Source organism: Pagrus major, chromosome 10 (genome assembly GCF_040436345.1).
Source record: "Pagrus major chromosome 10, Pma_NU_1.0".
In the NCBI taxonomy this organism is placed as follows: Eukaryota; Metazoa; Chordata; class Actinopteri; order Spariformes; family Sparidae; genus Pagrus; species Pagrus major.
Window position 1 is genome coordinate 2,437,308 of NC_133224.1, and position 24,427 is coordinate 2,461,734.

At 44.5% G+C, this 24,427-nt stretch overlaps 1 protein-coding gene across 1 annotated transcript; it reads right to left on the reverse strand.

Moving 5' to 3' along the window:
• Nucleotides 1-3,968: 3,968 nt before the first annotated feature.
• Nucleotides 3,969-23,894, reverse strand: LOC141003610 (uncharacterized). Its single transcript, XM_073474996.1, has 13 exons — nt 23,802-23,894; nt 22,805-22,901; nt 22,272-22,340; nt 21,949-22,020; nt 21,511-21,603; nt 20,810-20,872; nt 20,485-20,556; nt 20,000-20,080; nt 13,183-13,284; nt 12,390-12,491; nt 11,983-12,084; nt 11,681-11,880; nt 3,969-6,692 (listed from the first exon to the last, which is right to left on the reverse strand). Coding segments are annotated over exons 1-13 (1,404 nt in total). The 5' UTR covers nt 23,803-23,894; the 3' UTR covers nt 3,969-6,342.
• Between the last annotated feature and the right edge of the window lie 533 nt (nt 23,895-24,427).

Here is a 24,427-nt window from a genome sequence, read left to right on the forward strand (position 1 = left end):
TCTTCCCCCGGTGCCTGTTCCGGTCTGCTCCGGTGGATCCGGCGGCTCCAGGCGGACCGATCCGCTACCACCCGGTCCGGGCCGGTCCGCTAACCTGGGCTTCAGGGATGCAGCGGCGGCAGGTTGCACCGAGACAGGCGGCGGACAGCAGCATGGCCGCTGCAGCAGAGAGGCAGCAGAGACCGGCTCAACTCCCCCGCCCCTCCCCGCCCCTCCGCGCTCATCCGCGGCTGTACGTGATGACAGCGTCCCCCCCTCCTCCTGCTCCTCCTGCTCCTCCTCCCGCTCCTCCTCCTCCTCCCGCTCCCGCTCCTCCTCCTCCTCCTGCTCTCTCTCTCTCTCCCTTTTGTTTCACATCCAGTTTAGTTTTATTGTCTTTACTGTAATAAAATCACTCATTTTACATCAGCACGAACAATATTTAAAACAAAATGGTGGATGTTTTTTTTTTTTACTTTTTAAAAAAAAAAAAAAAAAACTAAATTAATAGAAAATTGTAAGATTAAAGGGAATTTGGGGGATTTTTTTGTTTTTTGTTTTATTTTTCATAATTAACATTACATTATGATACCGCTGTCATGTTTGCACATTAAATATGAAGCCAGGAGACCATTAGCTTAAACTGTGGCTAGTGACGTTAGCTTAAACTGTGGCTAGTGACGTTAGCTTAGATTGTGGCTAGTGACGTTAGCTTAAACTGTGGCTAGTGATGTTAGCTTAGCCTGGCACATAAGCTAACTCCCATGTCATTTTTAGACTTCATTATCTGTATTTATTACATTTAAAGTCTTAATTTAGCTTCAAAAGGTGCTGGTTGGTAGCTTAACGTTAGCTTGGAATAACGAGGGAAAACCACAGATTAAACAAATATGATATTAGGAAGTGAGGTGTGCTGGGGGTTTGTTTTTAAAAACAATTTACATCATGATACCGCTGTCGTGTTTGTCAGGACACTTAAGGAGAAACGAGTTACGTTAGCGTCCCCCCGGCTAAGCTAACGAACTGTAGTCTGGCACATAAACTCCCTGTAAAACTACAACATGTCATTTTCTGACTTCTTTATCCGTATTTATTACATTTAAAGTCTTAATTTAGCTTCAGGGCTGCTGGTTGCGACTTCTGTTTTTACTTCTGAACACTATGATCTGTTCACTGCTGCTGTGCGGCTCGCCGGTGGTTTTGCCGCCACCATTACCAGTAATAACATCACAGTTAATAATAATAATAATAATAATATATGTTTTCTTTTATATAATAAGTTACACAACAGACTTGTGAAGTGATTAAGAACCAAAACCTCTGAATAAAAGATGATCCATTAGCCGGCTAAATATTTGATGACATTATGTCGGCACGGCTCTTCATGTCTCTGCTTATGTTATTGCTCATTTTTACTTTTAGTTGAAGGTGAATTTCTGTTGTGTTTTAATAATTAGCAACAAAACAGACACCGACCTATGATCGGATGTCTGCTGCACAGTAATCAAGTTAAATAACAATAATATGCTGACGGCAAGATGGACTTTTATGTATCTAACTTGGTTAATTCAACATTATTCAATGTGCTTTAAATTAAAACAAATATTTGCTTTTATTTGTTTACAGTTGGATGATTTGATACCACTTTCATGTCTGGGTGTTAGATATGAAGCTGATTGGTTCATCTTGGAATAAAGACTGGAAACATGTCAATAAAACCAGTTTGTTTAATCTGACACGTGTTTTTTGTGAAGATTAAACAGTTGTAATATGTTGATGAGCGAGTTTCCCCATGTTTCCTGTCTGCGTGCTCCATAATATTTACTGGGCAGCCGTGACAGTGGTACTGGTCTTCTTGTCTAACTCTTGGAGGAACACACTTCATCCCAGAGAAGTTGTCGGGCTTCCTTTTCTTTCTTACCTTTATTAGTTTGTGTTTTTGGCCTTGATAACCAAACAGCACCGATCCAACGTTAACCTGACTCAGCCGTGTTTCACGTGTATCACATGTATCTTCTTTTCTTTTGTAGGAGTCGGAGCTCTTGTTGTGGCACACGGATGAAGCGGCCCCACCCTCCCTCCCTCTGTGTGTCTGGGGGGACAGCTGGGACCCGAGGCAGCAGGCCCGGCCCGGCCCGGCCCGACCCGCCCCGCCCCCCACTGCCTGCCAAACCAGTGAACCATTCATCCAGATATGACAAGGTGAACGAGCCATTATGTTCTCTTACACATGAACCGATACACATAATAACCCAAAGACGTCGGCTTACTGAAATCATGCGTTAATTAAGGACACATTAATGTTGTACTTGTACAGCGTTGTGGACGTTTTACGTTGTTTTACGTCAGATATTCAAATAAATAAAAGTATAACACAGAAGATAGCTGAAAACAAAATGTTTAAAGCATGTTCACATGTTATGTTACGTACTAAAGGATCTTCACACTTCCTCCACCAGTGACGAGCTGAGAGCTGTTAAACAACAGGGTTGAACCCTAAATAAACAAACTCTCTTTGTTTTCATGACTGAATAAACAAACTGACCTTAAACCACAACACAGATTCTTACTGTGTTTACATGTGGCGGACCCTGCCACCTTTCTAGCTTCAAACTGTTCTGGGACCTTATTTTCCTCTGAGAGCAGCTTGTTTATTCACTGATGGAGAAAGAGTTTGTATATTTACCTCATTGATATTGTAAATATTAAAATTCTGGGTTTGAATTTCTTCTACAAAACTACGTAGTGCCCCTTTAAATGTTCAAGGGGAAAAAAACTCAACCATTTGTTGGTTCCAGCTTCTTAAATGTGAGGATTTGTTGCTTTTCTTTGTTGTTTCTGACAGTAAATGAAGAGTTTTGGGGTTTTGAACCGACGGTTTGACAAAAGAAGCTTTTTAAAGACGTCACTTTGGGCTCTGGGAGTCTGTGATGAACACATGAATTTAATATTTTAAAAACTATAAAGACTGACTGATTAATCGTGCTGATAATTAGCTAATTGACTACATACATACATACACAACTGTAACTGGACTGTTTATTTAATGAGAAAATGCAGCTTGTAAGGTTCAATTACTAACAACAAATAAAAAGTAGCTCAATTCTTCACACAGCTTCCACATTTTTCTTTTTGATGCGTATGTTTAAAAACAATAATACAAACAGGGTTTTTAGAACAAAGTTTTTATTGAAGGTTAAAGTAAGTAAAAGTAATAATCAGTATAACAAATGGTCCTTTAACATTAGCAAATTAGACACTTTTCAATAAAATGAATCCGTAAACAGGTTAATCATGTTAAGAGGTTACATGAAAACATATAGAAAGAAAATCAGAAACATATTAACTTAAAGGTAACTAATGATTTGTTTAAGGTAATCAAAACAACATGACATCATTATATATATCGTAATATAAAGTATATTTTTGTAGTGTGAAGCCTCAACAAGTCACTGGCTGTGTCCAAATTCAGGGGCTGCAGCCTTCAAGGCCGCGGCCTTAGCGGTCCACGAAGGCCGCGGCCTTCGGACAGACCTTGAAGGCCACATCCACCGTTGTTAAATGGGACGGTCTAGCCTTCGGAGTATTTCCTGGTTGCGTCACCAGGTGTTCATGCATTAAAGTCTGTTTTGGTTCAAATCTATCAAACGTGTACATTTATTTGTGTGTGTACAATGTGTCAAATCTGAATTGAATTATCAACATTACAAAATAAACATGAACCCATTGGTGAATAACAGCTATGTTTACCACAGCATTACCAGCTTCACGTATTTTAACTGAAAGTTAAACTTTGGAGGTTTTATAGTCCCTTGAAGTTTAACATATCTGGCGTCGGATGTTCAAATGAGTAAAAACCGAGTATAAACCCATTACTTAAATTTAAATGTCATGTCTGCGCCACTTGATGTCGCCATTTTCTCTTGCTTCCTCTTCTGTTTCGGGACTGAGCAGCGGTGCGCAAAGGATCTTGGGATATGTGAGGCCGCGAAGGATAGTAGCGGTGCGTCCTCCTAAACGAGGGTGGGGAAGGCTGCATTTGTGGGCTGCATGTGGCGCAGCCTTCGAATTTGGACAGCCTTCGCGCAGCGTTGTGACGTAATTGGCCTTCAAATGCGCCCTTCCTGGGCTGCAGCCCCTGAATTTGGACACGGCCATTGTCTCCTTTACATAACAAACATCCAGACAACATGTTGGCAAAAACAGCAACCACCTGATTAACTGCTGGTCAGGACGCTGCAACAAGTCGAGGAAGGTCAAAACATCTAAATACACTTCCTGGTCATTAACCGGATCATTAAACTGAGTTACATGTTGTACAGGCTCGTCTATCCCAGGTCTTCAGCCCGTCTGAGGACAGACCCTCGTATCCACATAAAGTTTACAGGACCGTCAGAACAGCAGCAGAACAGAGGAGCGTTTTGAGCTGTTCTGGACGGCCACACACATCAGCAACACACTCAAACTACTGTTAAGAAATGATTTTGCATCTCTTTCAGAAAACTGAATATTGTAGAATAATTCCACACTAGTAGTAATACAGGTTTGCATGGCCCCAGAAAATGATGCTGTTTACAAAAAAGAGCCACTCATGACTCTAATGAAGTGAGGAATCAGACATTTGCAAAGACATTTGCAGTCAAAATACAGAACTTTGACTGTGCAAATTTCACAAACATCTTTTATAAAACCAATACAAAAAGTAGTGTAACTTGCAATAATTATACTTTTGCTTCAAGCCCAGGTACATTAAGCAGTATTCAAGTAAATTTAAAAAGGAAATATAAAACAAGTGTGACTGAGTGAAGAGGCATCGGCTCCAAAGGAGGCGTGACGGTGACGTCATGATGATGACGTATGTGTTTTTTTCAAGGTGTTTCCCGGTGTCCTCCTGTTAATCTAAACATCTAGGCCTACCTGCAGATTGTTTATAATCATATGGATGCTGTTATAATGTGCTGTGATTGGGATCCTGACACACCAAACGAACCAAAGTTACATTTTTCTCTTAATTACATAATCGCCATCAGTCAACAGGACGCTGTCTGACTCTATCACTCGTGGGGAGGGAGGCTGTATATGGGGGAAAGTTCACTGAAGTCTCGGTCGGGAGGGATGACCATGATTTTTTTCACCACGACAAACAGTTGGTGAGTTAAAGTTTTTTGCCGGGGACAGACGCTGTTTTTCGAGCAGAAATGTGACGAAGAGTCAGTCGGACCGACAGGCTGACAGACACTTATCCACGAATAACTGCGGTATTTTTTCCTCATATAAGTTGTCAAAGACACGACCAGTTACTACATTACTGCTGTTTGGTCATGTGACGTTGCTTTGTGGGACATTCCTCTATATTTTGTTGAGTGATGGACCTGTACAGTTATCAGACAGTGAACACCATCAGATCGACACACCTCGCTCTGTGCCACCAGTTTATCTGTTCACACCGTTCGGTTCGCCAATACTGCGCCTCTGATACTACCTCTGACTCTACCTCCAGAGGAGCATCAGAAGCGCAGCAAAATTTCACCCCTCGCTGCATCTGAAACTTTCACACAAAGGAGGATGCGGAGAATTGGCGCAGGATCCCCGCATGCAAACGGCAGTGTGAATGAGGCTAATGTCCATCCTATCCATCTTCACCGTAACGTAACACCAGAGCACTACTGTTTAGCCTCACCGTGCCTCGCAGTCACACCATGTGTGTTTAGAAGCGCAACATTGAAAAGGGTCCAGTCTGAAACAGTGTCGCGCGGCGCAGCGTAGCGTTCTGAACGTTGTGTAATCAAATACACTGGTATGGCGGTACATAAAAAAATCATATCATAATGAAAATATACACTGGTATTCGGTGTGAACCGGTATACCGCCCAGCACTAAGACTCAGGACTCCCTATCAACTCATTACCAATGTTCATTTTTGCTCCGTGTCAGGCGCGATGATATGATGCGTGCTGAAGTAAAGGCCGCCAACTTGTTAATATTTTCAAATCCGCCCACCGTCTAAGCAGCGCTTCAACAGTGTTCAGTCAGCGCTGAGTTGGAAGGAGACTGAAGTTAAAGATATTAAGAAAGTAACCGTCGTTGGCAGCTTCTGTGCTTTCCAGCAAGCAAGATGTCTCGCTAATTAGCAGCTTCGATTATCAGCACCGGGAAAAAAAGATCCGTCTATTTCACAATTAGTATGTTTCATTTTTAAAACGCATGTTAAACATCTTCTGGACTGATGAGGTTTATGATCTGCTGCTTTCTACTGTTTATGAGGACAAACGTGACACAAGAAAAAACAATAAAAACAAAAAGGCAAACTCATCTCCTGACAACGTGAAAACGTCAAACACGTTTTTTGCAGGTTCAGCTACCTCAATAAAAATCTGGAAACATATCTAGAGTGTCCAGTGTCAAATTACCATGATCATAGTTTGTGTATTTGCCCTGTTGCTCCAATAACTGGATTTCTAGAGCAAGTTTCCTTTTCTCAAGTTTAAACTTCTCCTTTTCTGCCTGTAACTTCTCCTTTTCTGCCTGTGACTTCTCCTTTTCTGCCTGTAACTTCTCCTTTTCTGCCTGTAACTTCTCCGTCTCCATCTCCACTCTCTTGATTGTCTTCTCCAGCAGAACAGACTGGAGATCCTGATCTCTCTTCTCTCTTCCAACAGGTTCAGTTGTGTTTTCTGGAGCCGGTCGCGGTGCTGAAGGCAGGTTGAGGTTCTCTGCAAGAGAAGCATCTTTATTAAAGGTGAAATATGTTTGACTTTAAGTTCAGAACATTCAGTTATTAACTCACATTATCAACAGTGTAGGAACACATCTGCCTCTCCTCTGAGATGTAAACATCTTTTTATAGCTTTGCTGACTCTTTGACCCCTTGTACCAGGAGGCTCCATCGAGTCTCTGATTACCTCTATCTGGACAAAGGAACTTATCGCACCCACCTGCAGAGGCCCTCGTAAAACTGAATTTACCACTGCTTCCCCGGAGACACTCACACCCTTTCCTTAAAGGGTCAAGCTAAGTTCAATTGATCACAATTGAATCCACGGATGCAAACACCAGAGACTGAATAACTTTCTTTTGAAATTATATGTTTTAACTGAATGTATGAAACACACAGCATGGTGATTTATGGCCTGACTTCCCTGTCACATCCATGAGGTAGAGTCTGTGATGAAAATTGACTGAGATAATTTAAATATGTGAAAATGTCCTGTACTCTATGGAGCCACAGTGCTCTCCAGTGATGAACCCTGGAAAGATTTGGACAAGTTTGAAAAGACTTTTTAACTCATTTATGCATGTTACCAGTCAATGTTTAAAAGTATATTCCCTGTTATAATAAGTAGGGTTAGGGTTAAGCTAGAACTAAAAGGAAAATGTGTATTAATTAACTGTATACTCAAATGTGTTTAAATGTTTAACCAAGTTTTATTATTTTTGAATGTTAATGACTTCATGATTCATGTGGTTTGTGTTTAAGACAGTCCACATTAAGCCATGGTGACATTCTGGTAAAGGTGAAACACAATTTGAAACATTAAAATGTTAGTTTAGTTTTAGTTAATTTCTGTGAGTTTTCACACTTGTTATCTACTCTACGCCCCCAGACACGCCTCATCAGAGTGGACAAAACAGAGGGACATTTCCCTCTGAGCTCTTCTTCAACTTCTAAACTTCACTCTTTAACACTTTTTGAAACTCTTCACTTTAAGCTTCACCTTCAACTTTCGTTAAGTTTCTCCCAGAACGAAGTTCTGTTTTAATTTGTTTTATCAAGTTAAGTATTGTGACCTGACTTAGGAAAAGGGAACTTTAATTTGAAATTCTCTCAAACTAAGTTAACTAAAGACAACTCGATCGGCCGACGAAGCATCCTTCAGTTATTTTAAGTTAAATTAGTTTATCAGTCAGTGCCTAAGAACCACCACTCAAAGCAGTGGATCAAGATCATCTTCATCATCATCATCATTAACGAAGACGTTATGGCGACCGGCTGTTTAAGAAACCGTGTGAGTGGTTTCCAACAAAAGAAAGACTCTTTTTCCAGGCTGAACCGGCTCTGCTTTTACCCCCAACGAACCGAGCAGTGCCACCTGCTGGTATTGGATCGAGACTGCCACCCTGCAATTAAAGGACAGCCAAGGCCGCTGGAGGACGACCAGATGACGCTCAGACAAGTATCCATTCCTTCATCCTACTTATGAAATATGACTTGGTGTCCCTTTGGCCCTGAAGTAATATCTTTGAGCTTAGGAGAAGTTTGGTTAGGACTCTGTTAGCATCAAATTATTCTCTTAATATTTAAATGCTTTCACCATCCGCACATATTTCATTCATAAACTCGTAACGTTAGTCATCACAGACTCAGCATCTTTCTGTTACCTGTTAATTTTGTCATTTGTTTAATTTTCCCTTTTCATTTATTAACCCTGAACTATTTAGCCAAATAAATATATTTAACTGTATGTCGTTGTCTGTGGAGGTTTGTTTTAATGTGGAGAACCAATGGTAACTGTGTGTAGAAGTCACTGCTTCAGTTATGAGATGGAATAAATTGATTTGAAATTGATTAGCATTGATTGATATTGATTCAAGTTAACCTTGTCTAGTCGATTTTGATTAATTTCCTCTGGATTAGTCAAAGAAATAAAAGAACGGAGGTGGTGCCCCTATTTAGGAGTGCTTTATTAATCTCAAGTGATAAGTTTAAATTGACTAAATAATTCAGAGTAAAAAAATTAAATTAAAGAGTAAATTAAATGGCAAATTAAACAAATGGTAACAGAAAGAAGCTGAGTCTGTAATGACTAAAGTAATGAGAATATGAGGGAAATATGTGCGGATGGTGAAATTACGGGTTGGGTGAATGTATTTAAATATTACGGGAATAATTTAAGGCTAATGGAGCCCTGACCGAATTTCTCTTAAGTTTAAAAGATCTGAATCAAAGCCAAAGACACCAACTCGTATTTCATGTGTGAATCCAGCAGGATGAGTGACAGTTAGCCTACTTTATTTGAAGAGTTGTGGACTCAGCAGGCTTCGGATTTCATCTCCAGTGGGTGTTTTGTAGCTCAACTGCAGGCTGGCAGTCTTGGCCCAATAGCCCGCGGATATGGCACAGCTCGTCCGGTACCCAGCAGGTGACGACCTCGGTCCGATGTCGGAGGAAGGGCACAGCTCGTGAGTGTTGGGGACAAAGCTGGTTTTGCGTGGCACACAGTCTTTCTTTTTGTTGGAAACCGCTTGCATGGTTCCGGAAACAGCCAGTTGCTGTAATGTCTTTATTAATGATGATGATCTTAATAAAGGTGAAGGTCTTCTCCTGTCGCTTTGGGTTCTTAGGCTCTGACTTATAAACTAATTTAACTTCTTGGCTAAAATAACTGAAGGATGCTCCGTCGCGATCAATCTCAGTTTTATCACTCTGATAGCAGGGTTGACCCGAGTGGGCGGGCTGCCAGCTTTGTCTGAGTGAGTAGATAACAAGTGTGAAAACTCACAGAAACTAACTAAAACTAAACTAACATTTTTAATGTTTCAAGATCATGTTTCACCTTTCCCAGAATTTCATGGCTTAATATGTGGATCCCACATTAACACAAATCACATGGCATCACTAAATCATTAACATTCAAAGAAAAATAAAACTTGATCAAAACATCTAAACACACTTGATTATATTGTAGAACTCATCACTTATACACATTTCTTTTAGTTCGAGCCTAATACTTATTAAACAGGGAATATTTTAAACATCGACTTGTCAACAAACCAAAATGTATTAGACAAAGTCCTTTGAAACTTTGTCCCAATCATACCAGGACGCACCATTGCTGTGGTTCCACTGAACACAGGACATTTTTACACATAGAATTTATCAATTTTCATTGCAGAGAAATGCGAATCAGTTTTATGAACTTTTCTTCCTGGTTAATAATATGTTAAAATCCAGAAGATTAGGTTCTCGCTTAATAGTTATTTTAACTTTGTTGAAATCTGGAAGAGTGTAGGGACCTTTACGACAGGAATTTAAAGATAGGGTAGTCAACGTCGTAACTTACTGGGCTGTCAGCCGATTATTAGAGAGAGAAAAGGGGAGTACATTCACTCCGAGATGTCACTGTGTAGGCCTATGAAGATGGGTGCAGATTAGGCTTGTACGGTATACCGGTACTAAATTGGTACCGCGGTACCGACGCATTTAAAAAGGTACTATACTGCGCTTGGATGAGACCGGTACTTTTTTCATTTCATTTTATAAAGCGCCGCGCTGCCGCGTGACGTCACCGCATTGTAATTTGAGCCGAGGCGAGGAAGTCAGAACAAGCGAGGGAGCGAGTTACTGGAGCAACAGACGGAGCAGGAGGAAAGCTTGGACACAGGGAGAGATAACGGAGAGAAAGAGAGAGAGAGAGGAGCAGGGAGAGAATGGCAGCTGCTGCAACCGTCACCACTCCGCAACTTACGGACAAATCAGGTGCGTGAAGTGCGCATGGCGAAGTCATAAACACCGAAGCACCACTGTGCAGACGGGGTTATAAAACATGTCTGGCAAAGGGTGGAAACACATCCAACCTGGCCAAACATTTGAAGGACAAGCACCCAGACCTGCACAAGGAGTTCAGAGAACGACAGGTAATAACTTATAAACCCCACCCATGAAAAAAAAAAGCCACATTCAGTGTTAAAAGCAAGCAACGCCAGCCCCCTTCACTCTCCACAAGAGTAGCTCTGGGAAAAAATTAAAGCTGCTTTTCAATTACCACTTTCTCTGGTTTAAATAGCCTATTTATATTATTATATATTATATTATTATATTATATTTATATTCTCAGTCAGTGATTTTTAAACTTTTTAGACATGCTGATTTATAATAAATGAATGGTGGTCCCTTCATTTTTTTCCCCAGAGCTGTAAATGCACACATGCGTGGTCTTTATGAAGTAATAAACTTTTACATACACATTTAGCCATTTAATATGTTATAAAGAGTACAGCATAGTAATGTAACGTATCATTTAAAGACATTGGTCCTACATAAGACAGGCTATATTTAATGAAAATATTTTTTAGGTTATGTAATGTTACCTTAATGTAATTAAGGCCTCAGCTTGTATGACATATGTATCACCTTCATTTTATCTTTTCACTACAGAGTCTTTATGGTATTTTATTTTATTTACTGATGTATTGTTCTAAGATTTTAAAGATTTTCTATGAAAATAAAGCCATTAATGACATTTTTTGTGTTCTCTTTTTATTTGGAAAAGTATCGAAAAGTATCGAAATACATGTTGGTACCGGTATCGATACCAAAATGTTGGTATCGTGACAACACTAGTGCAGATACCTGGGAGGCGTCTATTTGACGGCTTTATTACAAAAGAAAATAAAGTTTTTCTTTATTTGGAATAACAAGCCAGCTTGAAACTCAAAGGAATGTTTAATGCAGAGACCAAGGCCTCAATCAATAGAAGAGACGAGAGGCATGTGTCCCTACATATCTTTAAACTAAAAAGGCTAAAATAAACCTAATGGGCCCAAAAGCTGTTTTCCAACCGCCATTTAACAACAAAGGCAAAAGAATAAATTAATATGCCATTAAAAGCACCAAAAATGAAACTGAACATACTGCTGTGACTGTCTTACACCCGAGTTAAACTGTAGCACAGGCATCGTTGAATCAAGCATTTAAACTTACTGTTGTCGTCCTCAGTATCTGTCTGGTCTCCTCTGAATCTCTTTCCACACTTCTTACAGGGGTCGTCAGCTGTTGAACCGTACCGGTCCCAGAATGAGCAGACACATTGTTTGCATGACCGGTGTCCACAGAGTAAACGGACTGGATCCCTCACAGCCTCCTCACACACTGAACAGCTGGAGGAGTCCTCAGTCAGCTGGCTGTAAGGTGACCAACAAGACACACACTCAATCTACCCTCAGCAAACTGACATTCATTCAAGATACTTCACATATTTTACAGAAAGCACTGACTTATATTACCTTTGTTTCCTCTTAAGTTTAAAGTAGAGCGGGTGGTACATGGATGAATCACTCTTCATAGAGACATGTGACACTGTGGAGTCAGTTTCACGCAACGGTTCACTAAAGAGAGAAAAAAAGAGGGTCAAAAGTGCCTGGTTAGCTTTGCATGTCTCATTTTTATTATAGATAAGGTACGGGTAAAAAAGATGGCGCTGCTGTGGCCCCCACTAGATGTGTCCATAAACATGAAACTATGTTTGTCAAACTGTACGACAGACGTATGAGGACATCACTTTAATCTAATCTAACCTGAGATGTTCATCATGTATGAACTACAGCCACTTTGAATCTCTGGTGAAATGACCTTAATATGCTTTTAGATGCAGGATACAGTTTATTTTACAGAAAGCATTGAATTATATTACCTTTGTTTCCTCTTAAGTTTAAAGCTGGGCGGCTCAAACATGGACGAATCACTCTTCATAGAGACATGTGACACTGTGGAGTCAGTTTCGCTTAACAGTTCACTAAAGAGAGAAAAAAAAAGATGGTCAAAAGTGCCTGGTCAGCTTTGCATGTCTTATTTTTGTAATAGATTTACTGTAAACTAATAGAAACTAATGTAGGGAAGCATGCTGTGGACAGTAATGCCCCCCTGGCCTCCCCTTTGGGATCACCACTGGTCTTTGTCTTTAAAATGCAAGAGAGTAACAATAATGCTGTTTTCAACACAGAAAATAGATTAATAATCACAGAAGACATCCAGCGATGGATTTATCTTTCAAAGTCTTGAGAAAGATTACAAAAGAGCCTTTCACACTGAATATCCTTAGACCTGTGCTGACATGTGACCCTGGGATAAATATGATCCACACTGCATTACTAATAATCCTGGGTTAACTGTTAACTGTCTGTAGGAACACACAAGTGTTACTACTCTGATTACTTTGCCCTGTTTCACACTGGCACCTCTTAGCCCCGTGGAGAGCTGCCAGGAGAGCTCAGGGTAGAAAAAGTAGATTTATCTTCACTCCTGTTTATCAGCCTGACTGCAGCAGTGATCCGGAGGTGACCTCCATTGTCGAGTGTTTCTGTTCTGTAATGTATCGACTGCTGACTGGAGCTGGAGGGGAAATGGACTTTACTTCATGAGCGTAACGTTACAGAGAGAAGAGGGGGATTTAAACACAGACAGACTTGAGCATTGGATCAAATTACCTTTGTTCCCTCTGAAGATGAAAGTCAGGCGGCTCAAACATGGATGATTCACTCTTCACTGAGACGCTGGAAGCTGTGGAGTCAGTTTCACGTAACGGTTCACTAAAAAGAGGAAAAAAGTGGGTCACAAGCAGCCGGCCAGCTGTGCATTTCTGATTTTTATTAATGAGTTATAGTAAACAAACAGTACCGGCTGTAAAACATCAGTTAGAAGCATATAAAACATTCATGTGTGGGGGTGAGTAAAAAACAAAACAGAAACAAAAATGGATGATAAGAATCTAGACTCTCCCAGGATTCAGAATCTATTCACGCTTGTCAAAATAATATATTTTTTTAATTTATGTTACTTACTGGCGTGATGCTGACAGAATGAAAAAGGTGAATCTAAAGACTTGTCTTGAAGTTTATCTTCAAACAGGGCAGTGGTTGCAGGCACTTCTTCTATGTAATGAGCAGATAGGAAGTGTTTTCTAGCGCCACATGGTGGAAACATGAAGAGACAATGACTCCCTCTGTGCAGTGTCCATAAACATGAAACTTAAGGTTATTTACATAACCCCGGTTCTCTGAGTAATATGAGTGAGATGTCTCACTATGGGATGCACACCTCGCTGCAGCCCTCAGAAGCATTAATCTCATTACGCCAATCCTGATTGGCTGGTGAAACGTGTCCGTCCGCCTCAGGTAGTCCCCTCTACCTTAAATAGCGCATGCGGACGGCACCACGTCATTCAAGATAAGCACCTCTTCTCACTCGCCCAAGCAAGAAGGGGTGTCTGGTGAGACATCTCACTCATATTACTCAGAGAACCGGGGTTATGTAAATAACCTTAAGTTCTCTTTCATAATATTTCGTTCGATGTCTCACTATGGGATGTGGTAGCTCCCGTATTGCCAGACAAGCTTACCTAACGTCCACCAACCCACAGGGAAAAGTACTCTGTTCCAATCAGGACAGCAAAACCGCGCGTGCCACGCACGGCGCGGAGACGTCCAGCTTATAGAAGCGGACAAAAGTGAGAGGCGAGGACCAACTCGCTGCAGCACAGATGTCCTGAACAGAAACTCCCCTGAATAAGGCCCAGGATGCGGCCAAACCCCGAGTCGAGTGCGCTCGCAGGCCCACAGGTGGCTGCAAACCCTGACTCGTATACGGCAAAGCAATTGCCTCCACCACCCAGTGGGATAGGCGCTGCTTTGTGATAGGTTTTCCCTTATGAGGATTAGCCCAGGAGACGAACAGCTGATCGCTCCTCCTGAAACCCTTTGTCCTATCCATGTAAGTGCGCACCGCACGGACTGGACACAACGCATGTGACCGCTGCTCTCCTGGTGAAGCAGCAAAGGCCACAAGGTCAATAGGAGAAATTGAGCCGACCACCTTAGGCACAAAAGCCGGGTTGGGCTTCAAAATCATCCTTACATCCCCCGGGAAGAGCTGAGCGCATGACGAATGCACCGAAACGCATCCGTCGATGCGCTGTCGAAGCGCATGGATGTCACTAACCCATTTAGCCGAAGCCAGAGCCAGTAACAACACTGTCTTGAGAGACACGTGTTTCAAGTCTGCTCCCTCCAGTGGCTCAAAGGGAGGTCCTTTAAGACCCTCCAGAACCACAGCCAGATCCCATGGTGGTACCAGTGGTCTGGACACGGGGAGAAGCCTGCGCGCTCCCTTCATAAAACGGCAAACCAGCGGGTGCTGGCTCGCTGTTTGCTTCCCAAACCCCACGTGACAGGCGGCGATAGCTGCCAAGTACACCTTAACCGTGGAGAAGGCTTTTCGTTTGTCAATCAGGTCCTGCAAGAATGATAATATCACTCCTACTGGACACTGAAAGGGAATGTGGCCATTTCTGTGACACCACCCCTCAAACACTCTCCACTTACAGTCATACAGGGACCTAGTGGAGGAGGCTCGAGCACTTTGTATGGTGGAAATCACGCGCTGTGAGAGCCCCACAGCTGACAGACTGAGCCACTCAGGGGCCAAGCCCACAGCGCCATGCGTTCTGGGTGCGGGTGGGAGACCGTCCCCCCCGCCTGCGATAGCAGGTCCCTGCGTAGCGGGAGCTGCCAGGGCTGAGCGCACAGCAACCGATATATCTCCGCCAGCCAATGCATCGCAGGCCAATGCGGAGCTATCAAAATCAGTGCGTGGCCGTGCTCCCTCACTCTGGACAGAGTGGGGGGTATCAAGGCCAGGGGAGGGAACGCGTAAAGAAGCTCGTGCGGCCAGGCGTGCGCTAGTGCGTCGACGCCGAGGGGAGCATCCATGCTGCGCAGAGAGTAAAACAGCGCGCACTGCGCGTTTCCTCTCGACGCGAACAGATCCACCGTGGCCCGACCGTAACGGCCCCATATCTGTTCCACAATTTCTGGCGCGCCCCTGGACAACAGGTCCGCGCCTGTGTTCAGGGCTCCTGGGACGTGCGTCGCTCTCAGGGAGAGGAGACGACCGCAGCTCCACAGGATCAGTTTGCGTGCCAGCATGTACAACCGACGGGAGCGTAACCCCCCCTGACGGTTGATGTACGCCACTGTCGTCGTATTGTCCGTCCTCACCAGGACATGATGACCCGTGAGAGACGGAAGGAAATGTTTCAGGGTGAGGAACACCGCTGACAGTTCCAGAAAATTTATGTGAGACCGCTGGAGGTCCACACTCCAGTGGCCCCTCACAGACCGGCCCTCGTGAATTCCGCCCCAGCCCGTCAGGCTGGCGTCCGTAGTGACCACCTTCCTGGACAAGACGGAGCCCATGGGCACCCCTTGTGTCAGAAAGGACGGGACGCGCCAGTGGCGCAGCGCCCTGGCGCACCCTGGTGTGACCAGTATCCTCCGTGCGCCATGACGCACGGGATCCAGCCCGCATGAGGCCACCCAAAGCTGGAATTCCCTCATGTGGAGGCGACCAAGATGGACTACGAGAATGGCAGACGCCATCAGCCCGAGTAATCGAAGACACAATCTGAACTGAACAGATTTGCCTGGATGAAAGAGCGCGAGACATGCCCTGAAAGTTTTCACTCGCTCCGCCGAGAGGCGCGCTGTGAAAGTCACCGAGTCCAGAGATAATCCCAGAAAGATTATGCCCTGCGCTGGGGATAGCATGCTCTTTTCCGCGTTTATCACGAAACCCAGATCGATTAGGTGACGTATGAGAATACGCGTGTGCGCCCTGTGCCAACAGCAGCCAATCGTCCAGATATGTGGCCAAGCGGATGCCCTGCCGTCTCAGCGGGGCTATTGCCGCTTCTGTGCACCGCACAAACACCCTCGGGCTCAAAGACAGACCGAAAGGGAGCACGCGGTACTCGTAACAGCGCCCTTGGAAAGCGAATCTCAGATACTTTCTGTGGGGAGGATAAATCGGGATATGGAAATACGCGTCTTTTAGATCGACAGAAGTGAACCAATCGTTCTGTCTCACAAGGCGCAGCAGGGATGCGTGCGTAAGCATCCTGAACTTGTATTTCCTGAGATATTTGTTCAGAGCACGTAAATCCAGGATAGGGCGAATACCGCTCCCCCCCCGTTTGGGGACCAGAAAATACCTGGAGTAAAAACCGCTCTGACACTGTGCGGGAGGGACGACACAAATTGCTCCTTTGTTTAACAGTGAGAGGATTTCCTCCTGTAAAACGCGAGCTGACTCTCCCTGAGCCTGGGAGTGTATTATACCGGCGAATCGCGGAGGAACAGCTGAGAACTGCAGCCTGTATCCCTTTGCGATCGTCCTCAACACCCAGGGTGGAGCTGCGAGCGCGGCCCATCTCTCGCATCTGAGGGAGAGAGTGGACACGCACCGCAGCCCCTCCACCATGAGAGGCTCCAGCCGCGGTGCGGTGGAGCTCTCCCTTGGTGGGGTAGTGACATGGTGCTGTGCATTTCCGCCCGGGAAGACAGCGCAGCAGCGGGGACCCCACAGCCCCCCCCACGGGAAAAGCCGCAGCTTTCCGCCGAGGGGGGACAGCGGATGTCGCCACCGCGCTGCTTATTCTGATAGTTTTGGCTTTTTTTATTAGCTGCGCCCTCGGCACTCGGCATGGATGCGACAGCGGAACACAATTTATTCTCTTTATGAAAACTTGTGTGTGTGTGCGTGCTTGTGGACATGAGGGAGGGGCAACTGCTGAAACCTCTGCCGGCTTGCTCTGGCACGGTCCGTGGCAGCTGGGAGACGGGGGCGTGGGGGGCCCCTGAGCGCACGCTCGAAAGCCGAACAGGTGGAGCTGGAGAACGGGGAACTTCCAGCTGCATCACCGGTGAAGAGAGGGGCCTTCAGGCAGCTCTCTTCTTCCTCCTGGCCTGGTTAGTGGCAGCTTGCGCGGGCTGTGTCGGCGGAGCTGCAGCCGGGGCCGAGGGTTTCTTGGACCAGCCGGCCCGGCTGGGCAGGGGAGGTGGGGCGGGCCGGGGTTTCGACAGTTTAGGTATTTTAAACTGCGAAACTTGGGCAGCAGCCTGCGCGAAGGTTTTCCGCTGTGCAGGCGGAGAGGGAGCTTGGGGCTTTCGAGGGAGGCAGAGCTGGAGAGCTTCGTCTTCCTTCTTTTTGGCTTCACACCGCCGTTGCATCGAAGCCAACGCGGAACCAAAAATCCCCTCCGGGACAATGGGCATGTCCAGGACGTCGTCCTTCTCTCTGTCTGACAGGTTGGCGAGGTTGAGCCACCGCGCTCGTTCCTGCAGAACCATTGCCCCCATCGACCTTCCCGTGGCCTGGACCGCACAGCGTTGGATACGGAGGCACAGGTCGGTGATGACCGGTATCTCCTCCCACGTAACTGGGTCCTGAGTTTGCACAAAATCCTCGCATAACTCAGCCTGATAAGCCGTGAGCAGGGAGAGGACATTGAGCGCTCTGGCCGAAAGCGCCGCCGCCTTGTATGCCTTTTCAGTCAGAGTTGACTGAAAACGGTCAGACTTGGATGGCAGGCTGGGGCTCCGGGAGGACACCGCTGACAGCCGTGGGTGAAGGTGCGCTGCAACGAGTGGCTCCATCGGAGGCATGCGGAGCAGACCCAGGCTCTCCATCGCCTCACAGTCGAGGGACGAGGCTCCGGGAATCGGGCTCCTGCTGCTGTAAGGGCGGTCTCTCCATGAGCGCGCCACCTCATCCAGCAGCTCTGGGAAGACAGGGAGACGTTGCTTCATCGCACTCTTAGCCAAGGGCAATTTCTTCCCCTCGTAGCGGGATCTGGTGGTCTCAGCTACGACAGCGGGCCAGGGGATATCCAGTCGGGCAGCCGCGCATTTGCACACGTCGAGCAGGTCCGAGCTGGGGAGGGGAGAAGCTGGTGTGCTACTCTCATCTCCATCCCGAGAGGCGACGGAGGCCGCGGGCTGCGCAGCCCGGGCCGGAGTGATGAAGATGTCGTCCTCTTCTTCATCCTCTGAGATGAGGAGTTCCGAGGCGCCATCGTCATCGTCCCCATAGTCCAGTTCCAGGACGTCTTCCTCCTGCGGGGGATCCGCGGCTAGGTCGAGCTGGGAGCCCCAGCTGGCGCTAGCCTCCGGTATCGCCACCGCAGCGACCTCCATCTCCTCTCCGCCTTCGACGGCGGGGCCGCCGGGAGGGAGATAGGGGTCATGTCCAGACAAGCTAGCTTGGCGGGCTAGCCGTCTGCGGAGACTCTTGACAGTGAACACCGCACAGTGTTGACACGAGCCGGGGACGTCGATAGCTAGCCGGGCGTGTTGCAGCCCCAGGCAGCTCGAGCAGACCTGGTGTGGATCCGTACTCGATATCTTATTCCCGCAACGACAGAGTCGGGCCCCAGAGTCTCCGTGCCCTCTGGTGTGAGGGGATTTAGCCTCCATTTCTCGCGAGCTGGTGTGCAGGCGGGGAGTCGAGGCAGTTAGCTGGTGTGCTAACGTGAAGAAGCCGAAAATTAGCTGGTGTGCTAATGCTCGGTGCTCGAACTGCCGTGGTGGGGCGTCGAGGACAGTGCTGGCCAAGCTGTGGAGAGCAAGGAAAGCACTGGTTCGATCTGGTGTGATCGATGAAGCAAAGAAGATAATCCAAAAGCTAGTAGCGCCCGGCGACGGAAGCTAAATAAGGTCCGCCTGTGGACAGTTTAGCTAGCTAGCCTTAGACGTGAGATATGCTCCGAGTGAGAAGAAGTGTTTGAATGACGTGGTGCCGTCCGCATGCGCTATTTAAGGTAGAGGGGACTACCTGGGGTGGACGGACACGTTTCACCAGCCAATCAGGATTGGCGTAATGAGATTAATGCTTCTGAGGGCTGCAGCGAGGCGTGCATCCCATAGTGAGACATCGAACGAAATATTATGAAAGAGAACTATCTTTGTCAAACTGTACGACAGATGTATGAGGACATCACTTTAATCTAATCTAACCTGAGATGTTCATCATGTATGAACTACAGCCACTTTGAATCTCTGATGAACTGACCTTAATATGCTTTTAGATGCAGGATACAGTTTATTTTACAGGAAGCATCGAATTGAACTCATGGCCTTTGTGTGAGTGAGACTGAAGATATCCAGTGTGAAGCACTGCCTCAGAGGTCATCCAGGATTCATAGAGCCCTGGTTACATCTGTAACCCTCATTTTTTATCATGTTTTCAGTGCTGTAGCCACAGTTTATATGTTTTAGGTTAATTATTACATTTACTTAAAAATGAAATGATGGTTCATTGGACATAATTCTGACTGTAAATACAGAAACCAAGACATTAGTATATGGTTAAAAGGAATAAAACAGTCTTTTCAGCAATAATCCACCATTATTAAAACGACTCTAACTCAAGTTACTTAGTATATTTCACAGAAAGCATTGACAGAATTACCTTTGTGTCTCCTGAGGATGAAAACTGGGCGGCTGGTTCATGGATGAATAACTCTTCACAGAGACACTGGGAGACACACGACTGAACAAAAGAAAATGTTATTATTTATGTGTAACTTATTCATTAGTCTGTGTGTTTCACATGAAGACGCAACACATTCAATGATTCAAATAAAAGATCATAACCCAGTTAATGAGTATTTCTCCCATGAAAAGGATTCATATTATCTGTCCAGAGATTTATCGTGCACCACTAGTGAACTGAAACATTTAGTTGTGCTGTACTTTCTGACACTGACAGTGTCGGAGATGTGAAGGCTTCACTTTATTCAGGCTGAAACTCTGCAGTTCCTCAGACAACATGAATGAACCACAGTCACAAGTGGTTTCATCAGTGTCTCTTTACAAATCTGTGATGAACTCACCTCAGTGCTTTCAGATGTGACATGCTTTGTATATTTTACTGAATAAACTGAATTAAATTACCTAAATGGCCAGACTGGCTGAGGCATGAGAGCATGAATCTCCTCAGAGGCAGCACTGGGAGCTGTGCGCTGACTGAAAACAGAAACATCTTTTTAATTCAAACTTATTCATCAACTAAGATCACATCTATAACACTGATTCTAAAGAAGTCGGGACGCTGTGAAACAAATTAAACAGAAAGTAAATTAAACTATTATTGGTAAACACAGTTAGTAAATGATTGTACTCTGTTTTTATGAATGTTTTACACAGCGTCAGACTTTTTTACAGTTGGGTTGTAAAACCTACTAATGTGAATGTAATAGCAAACAAAATGCAGGATTACCTCAAAGTCTCCTGAAGCTTTAACAAGCTATTTGCAGCGGACATCTCGTCACTCAGCTGTGACCTGTTCAGAGAAGATGATCCACTCAGTAACATTAGAAACTACTGAACATCACTCTACAGTGTGCAGACATGCTAGCAGCTCTGTGAGGCTGACAGACAGTTGACCCAGGTCAACCTCAGCCCAGGTCTTTACCACTCACACTGCACTTCTACTCGTCCTGGGTTAACTGTCTGTAGGAGCACACAAGTGCTCTGAAGTGAAGCTCAACTTTCTATAATGTTGTGTTACTACTCTGATTACTTTAGCTCAGGTTCACACTGGCAGCTCTTTGTCCTGCGTTCAGTTGATTTTTGTCATGATGCCTGGAACAGGTTCACACTGGAGCTACTTCACAGCGTCTGCTGCAGAATGAAGAGAGTTCAGTGTCTGTATGAGACGCCGGTGCAGACAGGATTTCAGTGCTGTAGCCACAGTTTGGTATGTTTTGGGTTGTTTTTTACATTTATTTAAAAAAGTTTTTAAAAACTAAATAAATGATGGTTCATTGAACATAATTCTGACTGTAAATACAGAAACCAAAACATGAGCATATGGAGAAAAGGAATAAAACTGTCTTTTCAGCAATAATCCACCATTATTAAAACGACTCTAACTCCAGTTACTTAGTATATTTCACAGAAAGCATTGAATTAAATTACCTTTGTGTCCTCTGAAGATGAGAGTCAGGTGGCTCAGACATGGAGGACTCACTCTTCACAGGGACACTGGGAGTTCCGCTACAGAACAGTGACCTAAACAAGGAGAAGAAAGATCACTCAGCTGACAGCAGTAGTTACTCCTGACCAACAGCCAGGTCACTCATGGCCTTTGTGTGAGTGAGACTGAAGATATCCAGTGTGAAGCACTGCCTCAGAGGTCATCCAGGATTCATAGAGCCCTGGTTACATCTGTAACCCTCGTTTTTTATCATGTTTTCAGTGCTGTAGCCACAGTTTATATGTTTTAGGTTATTTTTACATTTACTTAAAAAAGTTTCAAAATGAAATGATGGTTCATTGAACATAATTCTGACTGTAAATACAGAAACCACGACGAGATGCTTTGTATATTTTACAGAATAAACTGAATTAAATTACCTTCGTGGAGTGAACGTCTGGTACATTAAACGAGGAATCTTCTTAGAGGCAGCAATCTCAGCTGTGTGCTGTCTGAAAACAGAAACATCTTTTTAATTCAAACTTATTCATCAACTAAGATCACATCTATAACACTGATTATAAAGAAGTCGGGACGCTGTGAAACAAATTAAACAAAGTAAATTAAACTATTGTTGGTAAACACAGTTAGTAAATGATTGTACTCTGTTTTTATGAATGTTTTACACAGCGTCAGACTTTTTTACAATTGGGTTGTAAAACCTACTAATGTGAATGTAATAGCAAACAAAATGCAGGATTACCTCTCAATCTCTATGAGATGGGACAGGGAATTTAAATCTTCCAGGAACTCCTCGTCACTCAGCTGTGACCTGTTCAGAGAAGATGATCCACTCAGTAACATTAGAAACTACTGAACATCACTCTACAGTGTGCAGACATGCTAGCAGCTCTGTGAGGCTGACAGACAGTTGACCCAGGTCAACCTCAGCCCAGGTCTTTACCACTCACACTGCACTTCTACTCGTCCTGGGTTAACTGTCTGTAGGAGCACACAAGTGCTCTGAAGTGAAGCTCAACTTTCTATAATGTTGTGTTACTACTCTGATTACTTTAGCTCAGTTTCACACTGGAGCTACTTCACAGCGTCTGCTGCAGAATGAAGAGAGCTCAGTGTCTGTATGAGACGCCGGTGCAGACAAAATGTTGGTATTTGACCCTCTGGAGATGAGACCGGCCTCAACATTAAGACTTTAGATTAATGTAGTATACAGGCCGTGTTAATGTGCTGATAAAAACTTTTTACAGTGGGTTCTTCATCACAGCTGCTGTTTACCTGATCATCCGCTCACTGACAGTGCTGCCTGACTGTTCAGGTATCAAAGAGGAGGAGTTGGTTCGCTTCTTCCTCTTCTTCTTCTCGTCCATTTCCACTAAAAATAATTAAAACAATTTAAAGTATTAAAGGGCTTGTAAATGACAAATTTCATCATTTTATTGATAATTGGGGCTAATTTCAATTGTAGGCATAGATTATTAAGGACAATCTACGTGAGCACCATGTTTACATAATATTCATTCAGCTTTTGTCTAAAGTGGGTTAAAATAAATACCTTCAGACCCCATGAGACTCAGAGCCACAGTCATAGTTATGAGATAAAAGTTAAACTTGTGAAATAAAAACCTGACCTTAAAGGACAACACAGTTTATACTGTTTTACTTTGTTTATATGTGGCGGACCCTGTCACCAACCTTATTTTCCTCTGAGAGCAGCTTGTTTATTCACTTATGGAGAAATGTTTGCATTAATACTGTAAATATTAAAATTCTGAGTTTGAATTAATCCTTCAAAAACTACATAATGCCCCTTTAACTTAACTACACAACAGTTAATTGAGACACCATAAGTCGTGTTGCTAACGCTGCCAGCTAAGGAAACTAGCTCCGATGCTAATTTGCTGCTACAAACACTGGTTAGCAAACTTCAGTTGGGAGACACGGCGGCCATTTTGTTTCATGGACTCCCGCCCACTCCTGCTCGTCAGGCCTCAGTATCTCTCTACAGATAAATAATAATCCACTTTGAAACGTAGGTTTCTCTGTGACATACTAAAGTAGCGCACTGGCTTCCCTGTCAAACGTACATCGTGATGTTCTGATGGAGCTGCTCGCCTTGTTGTGGACCGTCAGCACAGTAAGGAGGATGTGGGCCGACAGCACCGGCTGACGCTCCGGTACAACTGCGCTATAACGGCTGTAACTCACCAGGTAGAGGAGCAGCAGAACCAACGTCACCGGAACCTGCAGCGGGGAGTCATAAAGGACAACTTACTTTGGACTGTCTTTGTTTTTCCTCCCACAAAAGTGCTCCTCGCCGTCTCACACCGAGCCGACACAGTGGATGACGCAGTTCTGATGAACTTACTTTCACTTTAGGTGTTTTCAGGCGGGCGGGTGGGTAGTAGAGGCGCCAGTTAAAATTCGCTTGCGCGCCTCCATCGTTATGTACGGTAAAGCGTACGGAAGACGTCAACACGTCTTCACCTCCGCTCTACACGCAAACACACACGATTATCGCTTCAACAAACGGATACAACGGGTTTTTTTACACAAAGAAGGAAATAACTTGATAGATAACGTTTGCCGAATTAATGAGAAGTGCAAAATTGTTAAGAATTTGTTGTAGTCAGCGTTTCATACAGTTGATAAAGTTTCTGCTAACGCCACAACTCACAAAATTGAGCGTATTTTAAAGGGAGTCTGGGGACTTCGTCCACCAGCGTCAGTGCAGTTGTAGATGACGTTTGACGGATGAATGAAGAAGCCGTTTTTACAAGAACCTTTGCCGAATTAATTAGAAAACCCACACAAGCAAGGATTTGTTGTAGACAGCGTTTCACAAAGTTGATAAAGTTTCTTTTAACGCCACAACTCACAAAATTGAGCGATTTTTAAAGA

Bases quoted from the DNA above. Each gene is read 5' to 3' on its own strand.
- LOC141003610 (XM_073474996.1), bottom strand. The intron at 22,341-22,804 runs GTAAACAGCAGC...TTCTCTGAACAG, and splicing joins GTCAGTGAGCGGATGATCAG to GTCACAGCTGAGTGACGAGG. The intron at 11,881-11,982 runs GTAATATAAGTC...GTCACCTTACAG, and splicing joins AAACTTAAGAGGAAACAAAG to CCAGCTGACTGAGGACTCCT.